The 13,143-nt window shown below is 40.7% G+C and overlaps 1 protein-coding gene across 1 annotated transcript in view; it reads right to left on the bottom strand.

The window, feature by feature from the left end:
- LOC134802161 (uncharacterized) overlaps window positions 1-13,143 on the bottom strand; it is a gene marked incomplete at its 3' end in the record, with an annotated part of 69,718 nt that overhangs the window by 46,881 nt on the left and 9,694 nt on the right. The window contains exons 6-14 of the mRNA XM_063774755.1: window positions 11,122-11,145; window positions 9,864-9,940; window positions 8,607-8,683; window positions 7,487-7,613; window positions 5,843-5,979; window positions 5,614-5,739; window positions 4,054-4,168; window positions 2,043-2,109; window positions 1,236-1,386 (exon numbers count right to left, since the gene is read on the bottom strand). Coding sequence (XP_063630825.1) covers window positions 1,236-1,386; window positions 2,043-2,109; window positions 4,054-4,168; window positions 5,614-5,739; window positions 5,843-5,979; window positions 7,487-7,613; window positions 8,607-8,683; window positions 9,864-9,940; window positions 11,122-11,145 — 901 coding nt within the window. The remainder of the gene's footprint in view (window positions 1-1,235; window positions 1,387-2,042; window positions 2,110-4,053; window positions 4,169-5,613; window positions 5,740-5,842; window positions 5,980-7,486; window positions 7,614-8,606; window positions 8,684-9,863; window positions 9,941-11,121; window positions 11,146-13,143) is intronic.

Here is a 13,143-nt window from a genome sequence, read left to right as displayed (position 1 = left end):
ATCACTATGCGCGTCCCTTTCGCACTTACATACTTGTTAGAACGTGACAGGCATGGTGACAAGGGATAAAAACGCGACCGTGCTAAGCCGCTTGGTGTCTGCCATTCCTCAACCCACCAACGGCGTGGCAGCTGACATCCACTAGAATTCATTATACGGGCGATGTATAATGAATTCTAGTGGACCAGTTTACGAGTTTTCGCCCGGGAGGCTATTGGTCATTGTAATATTGAATTTATTTACTAGATTCATGGTTAACACAGATGTTACATCGAAATATTAGTCCAGCACAATTCTGCCGACTTACAGCGTGCAAATTTTGCATTGCATTTACACTGAAATCTGTTCGTGGCTCGCGGTCTATAAATCTCAATATCATTTTAGATACAACCCACAAATAGCATCTTTTGAGCGTCGGCGTCTAGTCAGCGACTACCGCGCGAGGTACTGTGTCAGGGGTTACTCACGGTCGCGGGTGGCGGGCCGCGACATCATGTCGCGCAGGCGGGCCGCGGTGGAGCACCGCTGGAAGGGCGCGAGGTACTGTGTCAGGGGTTACTCACGGTCGAGGGTGGCGGGCCGCGACATCATGTCGCGCAGGCGGGCCGCGGTGGAGCACCGCTGGAAGGGCGCGAGGTACTGTGTCAGGGGTTACTCACGGTCGCGGGTGGCGGGCCGCGACATCATGTCGCGCAGGCGGGCCGCGGTGGAGCACCGCTGGAAGGGCGCGAGGTACTGTGTCAGGGGTTACTCACGGTCGCGGGTGGCGGGCCGCGACATCATGTCGCGCAGGCGGGCCGCGGTGGAGCACCGCTGGAAGGGCGCGAGGTACTGTGTCAGGGGTTACTCACGGTCGCGGGTGGCGGGCCGCGACATCATGTCGCGCAGGCGGGCCGCGGTGGAGCACCGCTGGAAGGGCGCGAGGTACTGTGTCAGGGGTTACTCACGGTCGCGGGTGGCGGGCCGCGACATCATGTCGCGCAGGCGGGCCGCGGTGGAGCACCGCTGGAAGGGCGCGAGGTACTGTGTCAGGGGTTACTCACGGTCGCGGGTGGCGGGCCGCGACATCATGTCGCGCAGGCGGGCCGCGGTGGAGCACCGCTGGAAGGGCGCGAGGTACTGTGTCAGGGGTTACTCACGGTCGCGGGTGGCGGGCCGCGACATCATGTCGCGCAGGCGGGCCGCGGTGGAGCACCGCTGGAAGGGCGCGAGGTACTGTGTCAGGGGTTACTCACGGTCGCGGGTGGCGGGCCGCGACATCATGTCGCGCAGGCGGGCCGCGGTGGAGCACCGCTGGAAGGGCGCGAGGTACCGCGCGAGGCGCGCGCGCCACATGCCCGCCCACGCGCAGCCCGCGCCGGACTCCGCTGGCGGCACTATGTCCACCTGCACATACATACAGTTTTAGCACAGCCAATGAAAACAACATAAGGAGAGCTTGAAAAGAGGGTGACAAATGCAGCAAAATGTACAACAAGGCACCAGAAAGATAAAGGATATAAATACATACAAAATTTATAGGATAAACATACATATATTACACAAAAAGGAATGGGGAAAATACACTAAAGACTTTGTGCTAAAATTGTGAAAAGTTGACCCCGTTTTGAATTTCAACATTTTTGACATTATAGCATAGTGGTATAACTTATACTTATTTTAAACTTCTTTACATTGACATAGATATGGGACTGGCTTTACGGGTAATAATAATGAGGCATGACAGGGGCCAGTACAGCGGTGTGACACCGGTACAACGCGATTGGTTCATGAGTTCGCATCACGCGAGCGATTAGTTGACAAGTTCGCATCACGCGCGCTATTGGTCGCAACTAATTGCGTTAGACTGCACGATTGGCTGGAATTCGTGAGTAACACCGCTGAACTAGTACCATTTTTAGTGCCCCATTAGCCCGTCCTTAGATATATGTCAATGCTTCTTTATTATTAAAATATTCCGACGTTTCGTTTCGACGTTTCATGAGTAACTATCGCGGTAACCGAAGACAATATTATGTTATGAAAGACAATGCGTTTCTCACCTTAAATGTGATTGTAGAGGCAGCCTTAAAGTTCTCCAAGATCTTGAACAACCTCTCCATAGCGTTTCTGCAACGAATGTAATATATAAAATCGATGATCTTACCTAAGAAATAGTTTTGTGCGCGGTCTTTACTGTACTATATGAGTGATTCTTTTATTTTTTGCCATTTTTATTATTGTGATCTTTTTTGCCACTTTTGTGTTATATCTAGTCAGGATCACGAGCCCTTTTCATCCTTATAGGAGAAAAATAAGTGTCCAAAAATTTCCCTAAATTTTTCAAACTTTCCTTTTTGTTACCGTCATACAAAGTATATGGGGAAATAGTAGCACAATACGAAAACAACCTCTGGGACATTTTTTTATCCCACCAGGATCGAATAAGCTCGTGATTCTGAGTAGAAATAACACAAAAGTGGCAAAAAAGGTCACAATACACCGTGAAAGTTGTTAAAGTATGTTCCTTGGGGAAAGTTGTTCAGTATCATGTTCAAAATCATCTCGCTGCGGGAAAACAACCACTAAAATTTCACGGTGTATATAAAAATGGCAAAAAATAAAAGAAACGCTCATATATTATTTATGTATTTTATGAGTTGACAATACGTTAGTTTACTTTTTCTAAATATTACTGTACATCCCGTAAGTTTGTCTATCTGACCTGACTGGAGTTTTCCTCTCATCTAATCGAAGGTTAGCTGGAAGAGATCCATTATAGGGATAAGTTCGCCTTTGTACTTCCATTACTGTAATTTATTTTTGTAAACCTGTGTTGTGTACAATAAAGTGATTACTACTACTACTACTATATCCTCGTAAGGCCCAAGGTCCTAACTATAGTACTTATTCAGTTTAATCAGAGATATATGTAACTCCGTATAAGATAAATAAAGTCTAAGAAAAAAACGTGGCTCGGAAATCAAGAAAAAGTCATTCTCGAATAGATGGCGCCATACCTTTAGCCTATTCTCGGCTAGATGGCGTTGACACCGTTTGATATTTAAAAAAGGCACATAGCGATTTATAAGAGTTAGAATTTATTATCGTAATATTGTAAGGCAAGGTGTGGTCGTATTCATAGTTACCAAGGTACTAAAGCACAAGCGAAGTCCTTAAGATTAGGAACTATGGGCTGTTGTTTTTTATTCAATAGTTTACATGTGTGAAAGAGAAAGTATAACAATATACTTGTATGAGTAAGATAGATTTAGTTTTGTTAATTCCAATACGCAATTTGAACACATATCAGTGAAAGAACATGGGTCAGTATGGAACAATAAACATTAAAAATCACTTATCCGTATACATATTTTGATTAATTTATATATTTTCAATTTTATTTTAAGTTTTAATCGTGTGTCGATAGATGGCAGTAAATGTACCGTGACTACAAAATTTACTATGGCAATAGCCCTCTTACTATCTATTCTCTTTGGTTTAATGAAATTTAAATCATATCATTCATATCCAATTGGAACAGTTGCATTTGTTTTGTTTCGTTCAATTTTTATACAAAGCAAAATCAACTCTATTTCTTACAGTATAGGTTCAAACTGCCGTGGCAAATTTTGCATTTTTCATTTGTATAGCTGGGCCTTGGAGGATAGGCCGTTATAGAATTGATTGTTAAAAGTCAAACCTATTCCATGAAATGATAAAATTCTACGATTTGCGGGCGCTACACGGTTTCATTTTTCTCGCCTATCACTATGCGCGTCCTTTTCGCACTTACATACTTGTTAGAACGTGACAGGCATGGTGACAAGCGATAAAAACGCGACCGTGCTACGCCGCCTGGCCAAGACATTATATAATCACTACATAGTATAAAACAAAGTCCCTTCCCGCCGTCTGTCTGTCCCTATGTATGCTTAGATCTTTAAAACTACGAAACGGATTTTGATGCGGTTTTTTTTAATAGATAGAGTGATTCAAGAGGAAGGTTTATGTATAATTGTTAACCCGTGCAAAGCCGGGGTGGGTCGCTAGTATGAAATAAAGTAAACTTACTCTTTCTGCATCGGTTCCTCGACGGGTCGGCACAGGCACACCTTGTTGACGATGTCACGCGTCAGCTCGCTCTCCGCCTCCAGCCGCAGCAGGTGCTCATGTATTATGGCCAGACCTGACAACAATAACCATATTTAAGCGATCATATGACGACTGGTTTGGCCTAGTGGGTAGTGACCCTGCCTGTGAAGCCGCGGTCCTGGGTTCGAATCCCGGCAAGGGCATTTATTTATGTGATGAGCACAGATGTTTTGTTCCTGAGTCTTGGGTGTTTTCTATGTATTGTATATTATATATATCGTTGTCTGAGTACCCACAACACAAGCCTTCTTGAGCTTACTGTGGGACTTAGTCAATCTGTGTACGAATGTCCTATAGGTAATATTTATTTATAAGGCAGAAGCAACATATTTCCCACCTGATATTGAACTTTATTTCAAAGTGATAGCGTTCAATTTTGCATAATCTCTGACATCCTTATGCCTTAAGGGTTAACAGCCGGCAATATGGAACAACATACCTAATAAATAATAGTACTACCGCACGGTCAGCAGCAGAAGTTGCTAAGCGGGAGAAATGTTCAAAATTACCTTGACACGCTCTTATTCTCTTAACAATAAAGTCGCGTCAAGATCATTTTGAACACCTGGCCCGCTTAGCAACTTCTGCTGCTGACTGTACAGAAAGTACACTTCCTACAAAACCGAAGTTTGACAGCGATTCAGGGGCGAATCGTGCTGTCCCTTTCGGCTATTTAAAAATTGCCGAAATTTCCAATTCAAGTCATTATCTTATCTGTGATCGTGCAAGCAAAAGGACGTCAAGTAACCCTAATAACTGCTCGGAGCAATGTTAAGCCGAACCGAGCCGAGAATGCCCGAAAGGAGGAGTGTCCCCACTGATGGGACTGCTATTCGCTCCGTGCATGACAGTGGCACCGACCTAGTGGGTGTGGGACACAGCTTATTAACAAGCTTTTATTAGGTCGACCTGTATGTAACTAACTGTAATGGAATCTAAGGTAACTAATTTAACCATCTTCCAAGGATCGTAGCGTCATGAACATTGGCAGCTGTATGTAGTTCTGATGACAATACAATAATATGGTACTGTCGAACTGATCTGATGATGGAGACAGGAGGTGGCCATAGGAACTCCGTGATGAAACAACGCAACCTAATTGTGTTAGGGGTTTTTAGAATTGTCTCGATGAGTATTAGTTGTCTGTCGTAAGAAAAGTACAGTCAGCGATAAAAGCTTGTACCAAAAATGAAATTTTTGCCAATAACTTATTTTTAGTTGTCAGCTGCCAAATTGTATGAGTTGCCGCCCAACGGAAGTTCATAGTTTCACCACTTCGAGCGTTGGCGTCGCTTGTATTCCCCCCACCACTTCTCAAATAGCCGATAGAACTTGAGAGTGGGTGCAACAAGGCGAGGTGTGCCCAGCAGACACGGCTCTGAGGGTCAGAGTCTGCAGAGACAGCATATACCTGTCTCGTGCACGGCGTGTCGCTTGAGTCGCGACACGGCTCTGAGGGACAGAGACAGCATATGTTACCTGTCTCGTGCACGGCGTGTCGCTTGAGCCGCGACAGCTGCCACGCCGCGTAGCGACACGGCTCCGCTGCCGACGTGAGCGACAGAGCACGCATGAGAGCCACCGCCGTTGGTATCGTCTCGCTCCCTAAAAAATATCAATTTAGAATCGTTATAATATTATTTCCGCAATAATTTTCTGTGGGACACAACAGGCTCTCAATAATAATAAAAAAAAATATAATATTTACCTCTCGCGAGCGCCGTGAGCAGGGGGCGGAGCACCCGGGCCAGCGCCTCCGCGTTGTTGGCGAGGCACAGGCACAGGCGGCAGTGGCAGCCGAAGCGAGCGCGGTACACCCACTCCTCGCGGACCATCTCCACACTCCTGCCAATTTTTAATAAACTAATTTACTAAATTACTTGTTAATAAACTTCCAGTTAATATTTCTACTAGTACAGTCCACGTTTATAAAAAACCCTAGTCCTTCAAGGATTGCATATACTCTATTTTGAATTTATAATAGTTATGTGGGTAATTTTATTATATTTATTCATTGTTACACAACACCAAACTTACAATAAAAAGTAACCTAAAATTAAAACTACCTACAAAACTAAAACTAAACCTAAAAATCTATATCTAAAGATCGAGGGCCCATGGGGCATAGTGCCAAGGATGCTGGCAGCATTTCCTCGCTTTATTTAAATGTCCCCTACACTTTTTTTTTTAGATTTGTGAATTTTTATGTTATTTCTACTCAGAAGCACGAGCTCTTTCTATCTTAATCGGAGAAAAAAAGTGTAAAAAGGTGTTTATTTCCATTCCGTTGCCATTTTTCGTAGAGATACCACGAATATTCGGCAACTATTCGGTATTCGGCCTATTCGGCCACTTTGCCGAATATTCGTTAGGGGTCATCCATTAATTACATCACACGTTTAGGGGGAGGGAGGGGGTCAAGAAAATGTGACATGTTGTGACAAGGGGGAGGGGGGAGTCACAAACTTTGTGACGTCACTTTTAACTTCATCAGTAACCGAAATGTATTTAAATTATTTTATTCGCTACACAGTTAAATAACAAGTTTTTGAAACGATAATCGTTTTTATTCGTTTAATTTTATTTCTTAATCAGTTTTGGGTTATAAAATTACTAATATTTCTTTTGTCAAAAATATTTTGACAAAATATTAAATAAATATGTGCCGATTTCGTTGAAGAAATGTGACGTCACACCAGGGGGGAGGGGTTTGCCAAATGTGACCAAGTGTGACAAGGAGGGGGGGAGGGGTAAAAAAACCTAGAAATTCGTGTGACGTAATTAATGGATGACCCCTTATTCGGCCGAATGTTGCCTACTATTCGGCCGAATACCGAATATCTGTTGCACCTACCTAAAAATAAACATTACACAAAAAAAACACCAAAAACTAGGTATATTTAATATTTAAAATGTGTTCTTGGAATGTAGTTAAATACGAAGGCACGTTATTGAGCATTTGTTGATTACAAAATACATATTTTAGTTCTATCATGGGTCTGATTTGATTGACTCTGACTACATTTATAAATTCTGTTCAACACAAAAATATATCTTAGCAAACGTTGTGCTTTGTTGGCGAACAGTTTTCATAATAATTGTGACTCAAAATGTTCGCATGTCATGCCGAATATTCGGTATTCGGCGGAGAGAGGGGCCGAATATTAGGTATTCGGCCAAATTCACTATTCGGGGCATGTCTAATTTTTCGTATGGCGATCACGGAATAGACACTTTTTTTCTCCTATTAGGATCAAAAGAGCTCGTGATTCTGAGTAGAAATAACATAAAAAATCCCAAATTTTAAAAAAAGTGTAGGGACAACTTTAGATGGAATGGTCCATGTACGTACATGTTGGCCCCAATGAGCGTGTACATGAGCGCGCTGATCTCGCACCACGCGTGGTAGACGCCGAGCAGCCACTCCTCCACAGCCGTGAACTGTTCCGGCTCTTGAGAACATGCTAGCCGCTCCGCTTCTACAATAAAACAGACACCATTACAGTTGACATCTTAAGGTTCAATGAGTTCAGGCAGGAGTGCGAAACTCCTCCCTTCGGGCAAACTCGGCTCCGTTGGGCTCAGCATTGCTCCGAGCAATTATTAGGGTTGACCCAACTTGACGTTTCTTTGCGTGCACGACCACAGATAAGATAGTGGCTTGAATTTTGACAACCCTAAATGGCCGAAAGGGATAGTGCCATTACAAAGGGACAGCATGATTCGACCCTGAACCGCTGTCAAACTTCGGTTTTGTAGGAAGTTTCCTTTCTATACGGTATCGCGGTAGTACTATTATTTATTCTGTGGTTCAGGTCCTTATCCGAACCATAGAGAAATGAAATAAGTAAGCAGAGTGCTCACTCCATACATCAGTTTTGTTACCAAAACGACTATTATTTTCGTAATCGACATCTAGCGTCAAGTAGCGGAATTATCAGTACTGCTACTCGACAATAGTTGGGGCGACGGACGGAGATTCGTGAAATAATTAGTGTCGTGAAATTCACAATATCGCAGTGACCATGGCCCTATCAGTATCGAAGCTACATGTCGGCACAGCGCAGACACTTTCGCGACACTTAGTTTTCACGTCGCATTTACACTACGAAATTAGTTGCATGACACTAATTTCACCAAAAAATCGCGCCCACGGGCCCGAATTTGATTTGCTTTCATAAAATTAATGCATGCATTTCGAATATATTAAATTACACGTGAAACTGTTGAAAAAACTAATGTCACGAAATCAATTTCACGCCACCAATTTCGCAATGTAAATCCCGCTTAAAAGAAAGTAATAAAACCATAGAGAAAAAAAATACATAGAGTGCTCACTCCATACATCAGTTTTAGTACCAAAACGACTATTATTTTCGTAGTCGACATCTAGCATCGAAAAGCGGAATTATCAGTACTGCTACTTGATTCTTACTCTACACTCTATTCTTACTATCTATGATAAAACTTACCGCAGACGTAATGCAGCAAAGCGGCCTCTTCCTCAGGCGTTACTGGCGGCTCCTCATAGTCATACTCCTCGGACAGCCTAAAAAGGCACAAACATTTAGAACCATGCACAAAAGCATATGTTGTTTAGTGGATTGCCTTACCAAAACAAGACAAGTGATCCCATAAGTGTTCCGTGAACAAAGTTTCGTACGGAACACTAAAAATTAGTCCTTCCTCATATTGGGTATTTTCCATTACTACTAATATTATATTTATTTAATTACACAAACGGGTCTACCGCGATATAATTTCATTGTTTTTACCTTTAATTCCGACGTTTCAGCTGAGTAAAACAATGAAATTATATAGCGGTAGACCCGATGTGTAATTAAGTATGTGTACAAATCGCGAGAGTTTAAAGTGTTATACACCGTGTTTTTTTTGATTTCCGTTAATTTCAAGGGTGCATTCCTGAGCTTAAATCAAGTAACTTTCTCAAAGACACCGATGTTCTAATGAAGTCCATTTCGGAGATAATCCATAATTTATTTTTTTCCTATAAGGCCTCTACAAGCGTGTACACTTGCCTTAGGGCCGGCTTACATATTGATTAGTGTTTAGAATGAGTTCATACATTTGCTACTAAACTTAAGTACAATCTCGGTCGATTGATGTACGAAATGACATTGATATGTCACAGATTTCAATTGTTTGGTTGAGTTAAATGTAATGCCCGTGTTACAACAACGCTATATGCTACATTTAATTACTTTTTAAACAAAAAAAAAAACAAAAAAGAAAACAAAAAATTTTTTTTTTTTTTTTAAATTAACTATGCCATTTAGTTCTTATAAACGTACTTAACTATACCCCGAAGTTAACGGAATTCAATAAAAACACGGTGTATAATATTATATTATAAATACGAAAGTAAATGTCTGTCTGAAGAGGTAACAGACAGACAGACACACTTTCGCAATTACAATATTAGTATGGATTATTTTATAATACCGTATGTTCACGGCCGGTTACTTAATTAGTTAGTTACCGGTTAGTTAATTGGCCGATAACTTAAGAGTCTGCCGTATGCCAAACGACTTGTGGGCCAATAAAACTACCGAGTGGACACCAAACATCACGGCGTCACGGCAGACTTCGAAGGAGATGGCGGCACGATCGTGACGTATTTCGGAAATATTGCCATACAACGAGACGCGTGGATGAAAGAGAGGGAGGCCTTTGCCCAGCAGTGGGACACAACAAAACAAAAAACTTACGAGTCTGTCTGCTCGATCGGCGCCTCCTCCTCTAGAGGCACGTCGTTCGGCACGACGTCGTCGTTCGAAGTCAGGAGCTGTCAAACAAAAAACAAGCTGTCAAAATTCAAGCCATAACCTTATCTGTGGTCGTGCACGCAAAGGGACGTCAAGTTGTGTCAACCCTAATAATTGCTCGGAAAAATGCTGAGCCGAACGGAGCCGAGTTTGCCCGAAGGGACGAGTTTCGCACCCGTCAGGTGTCATGTCCATATAATTTAAAACCTGAAAATGCCAAATCTCGCAAAATTGCATTGAAATGACAGCTGTCATCCTACCCATCGAGTTTGAAAAATACTATACACTTTATAAAACAAAGTCCCCCGTCAAGTCTGTCTTGTATGTGTGTATGTATGATCGCGATACACATAAAAACTACTGAACGGATTTTCATGCGGTTTTCACCTGTCAATAGAGTGATTCTTGAGGAAGGTTCAGGTATATAATTTGTATTGGACAGGAATACCACCCTTAGTAGTTAAGGTACTTACAACTTGAAATACATAGTGACCATTGCCAAAGACATATGTAACTTCGTATAAGACGTATAAAGTCTAAGGAAAAAACGTGCCTCCGAATTCAAGTAAAAGTCATTCTCGAATAGATGCCGCACACACCTTTAGCCTATCCTCGGCTAGATGGCGTGACGACACCGTTTCATATTTAACAATTTTAACACATAGATATCAGTGAATGAACATGGATCAAAATGATATAAAAATAATAAAATCATTTATCCATATATATACATTTTTTGATAACTTTATGCGTTTTCATTTTGAGTTTTTGTCGTGTGTCGATAGATGGCAGTAAATTTACAGTGACTACAAAATTTCCAATGACAGGACCCCTCTATACTATCTATTCTTTTTGCCATTGCAAATAAAAGTGTACCTATAGTTAAAACACTTGAAATTTCATTACAATTGAAGTCTGATACGATATGGGACATATATCGTCGGGTCACAAGCAAAAGTCACTAAGTACTATCAAAAAATTAAAGTAACAATGCACTTTATTACACTTGTAACATGGTTTATTGTCCAATAATTTCAATGATGTTAGTTAGTGACTTTTGCTTGTCACCCGACGATATATCGTCGCTATACTTACTCAACCTCATATCTGCAACAATCATTTGACGGAAATGTCGCTTTTCTTTCATTCGGAATACGGGTGTTCATGTCAATAGCGACGATATATGAATATAATTACTTACATGCAATGGTGCCAGCCTGACAGCCTGGAAAAAAAACATAATTTTTGTAAAAATCATTAATTTGTTACAGATGTACTTGCATAATTATTTTCCATCGTTTTTTCACGGAAACGTACGAACGTGTCTTGCTATTTCAGTCAGTCTCGGTACAAAAAGTACCGAGGTTACAATGAACCTCAGTACTTTTTGTACCGAGACTGACTGAAATAGCAAGACACGTTCGTACGTTTCCGTGAAAAAACGAATTATGCACTAAATCTATAGGTGCCTTCTTAGCTTTACGTCAGGCAAATGCAATAGGTATAAGGCCCAGTTGCACCAACCACATATCGCTGGCCCAATATTACAGGGTTCATGTTTCACTTTTATCGAACTGAAATTTGAACATTGTCATAGTGACATTAAGTCGAATATCAACTATCTTGAAAATGTAACAGAACCCTGTAATATTGGGCCAGCGATTTGATAGACTGATCAACGTCACTCATCAGAGAACCATGAAAATTCTCATACCATCAAATTTAGCAAACACTTGACGGTTTGATGCAAGTGGTGCAACTGACCCTCAATATTACTAGTGGCTCTGTGAGCTGTAGACCTCGCGAGCAGAGCTTTAAATAACATGGTGCTAAGAGCTTTAAATATAGTAAATAAAAAAAAAACAATACGAAATTTATGTGTAAAAAAAAATGGCTGCTATTTAACTGATCACCAGATTTAATAAAATTTAATACCAAAAAAATCTACTTTACCACCCTAAAATAATAAACGATCACCAAAATTATAACACCATTTTAATGTGAAATGATTACCAATTTTATCACATTTTACTATCCTATTAAAGGAAATGACACCAAATTAATCATTAGTAACCCAAAAATTGTAAATGATTACCAAATTTCAAACCCCATTTTAATGTGAAATGATAACCAAATTTTTACATCTTGCTATCCTATTAAATAAAATGACACCATAATAATCATTGTAAACCCAAAAAATAGTAAATGACCACCAAAGTTAGAACTCCATTTTAATGTAAAATTCTAACCAAATTTTTAAATCTTGCTATCGTATTAAAGCAAATGACTCCAAAATAATCATTGTAAACCCAAAAATAGTAAATGAACACCAAAATTGTAACCACATTTTAATTGACCGGAGCGTAGCGAAGGTCTACGTTTCGACTGGAGCATTTTGCTTTTGTATGTCCGGATGTTCTCCTCTACAAGTCGCAATTCTTAACCGAATCTCGTGAAATTTTGTGACTGGATTCTATGTCTAAATAAAATTTTTTTGTCCATCCGGTTTTTTGATTTTTTTTAAAATGGCGGAGTTGTGATAGCTCGCGCCTAAACAAATAGTGGTATCGGTACCATACGAGTGTTTTCTTTTTGAGATATGTTTATAGATTAAATGGCCTAAAATTCAGAAAATTTATTTCGCTGGTTTCGGAGGTATTGAGATATTTAATTTTAACTAATTTTAATTTGAGAAGGAGTAGCTAAATTTCGTCAACCCGTCTAAGAACTATTTGGCTCAGTTTGTAAACGTTCGCTTTTTCTGTTTGCACAGAGGGTCTGGGTTCGATTCCCAGTAATTGTATGCTGGGATATTATAACTTTTTGTATTTTTTTTGGCTATAAATATAATGACCACCAAAAATACTTTGGTACCCTAAATAAAAAAATCATGCTTACCAAAAAAAATTACTGAACACCAAAATAATAAGGCCTAAAATTACAAAAGTACCACCGTTTTAATTACGACTGCACTTCAAATTGTATTCGAATACCAAATATATTGAATGATCACCAAAAATCATTAATGATCACCAAATCTTGAAGACCAAATTAATGCGATATTTTCACCTAAATAAACCACTATGATTACCAAAAAATATATACATTATTACCAAATAAAGTAAAATGATGCCAAAATTACTAGCCCCTCCCGTTCAACCCCCCGTACCCCGCACCGCATACCTACCTAACCTAACCTAGTTTTCTAGTAGCATACTGAAAT

The sequence above is a fragment of the Cydia splendana genome, chromosome 24, assembly GCF_910591565.1.
Source record: "Cydia splendana chromosome 24, ilCydSple1.2, whole genome shotgun sequence".
Lineage (NCBI taxonomy): Eukaryota > Metazoa > Arthropoda > Insecta > Lepidoptera > Tortricidae > Cydia > Cydia splendana.
The sequence above is the reverse complement of the archived record's forward strand: the minus strand, read 5'-3'. Positions and strand labels throughout refer to the sequence as shown.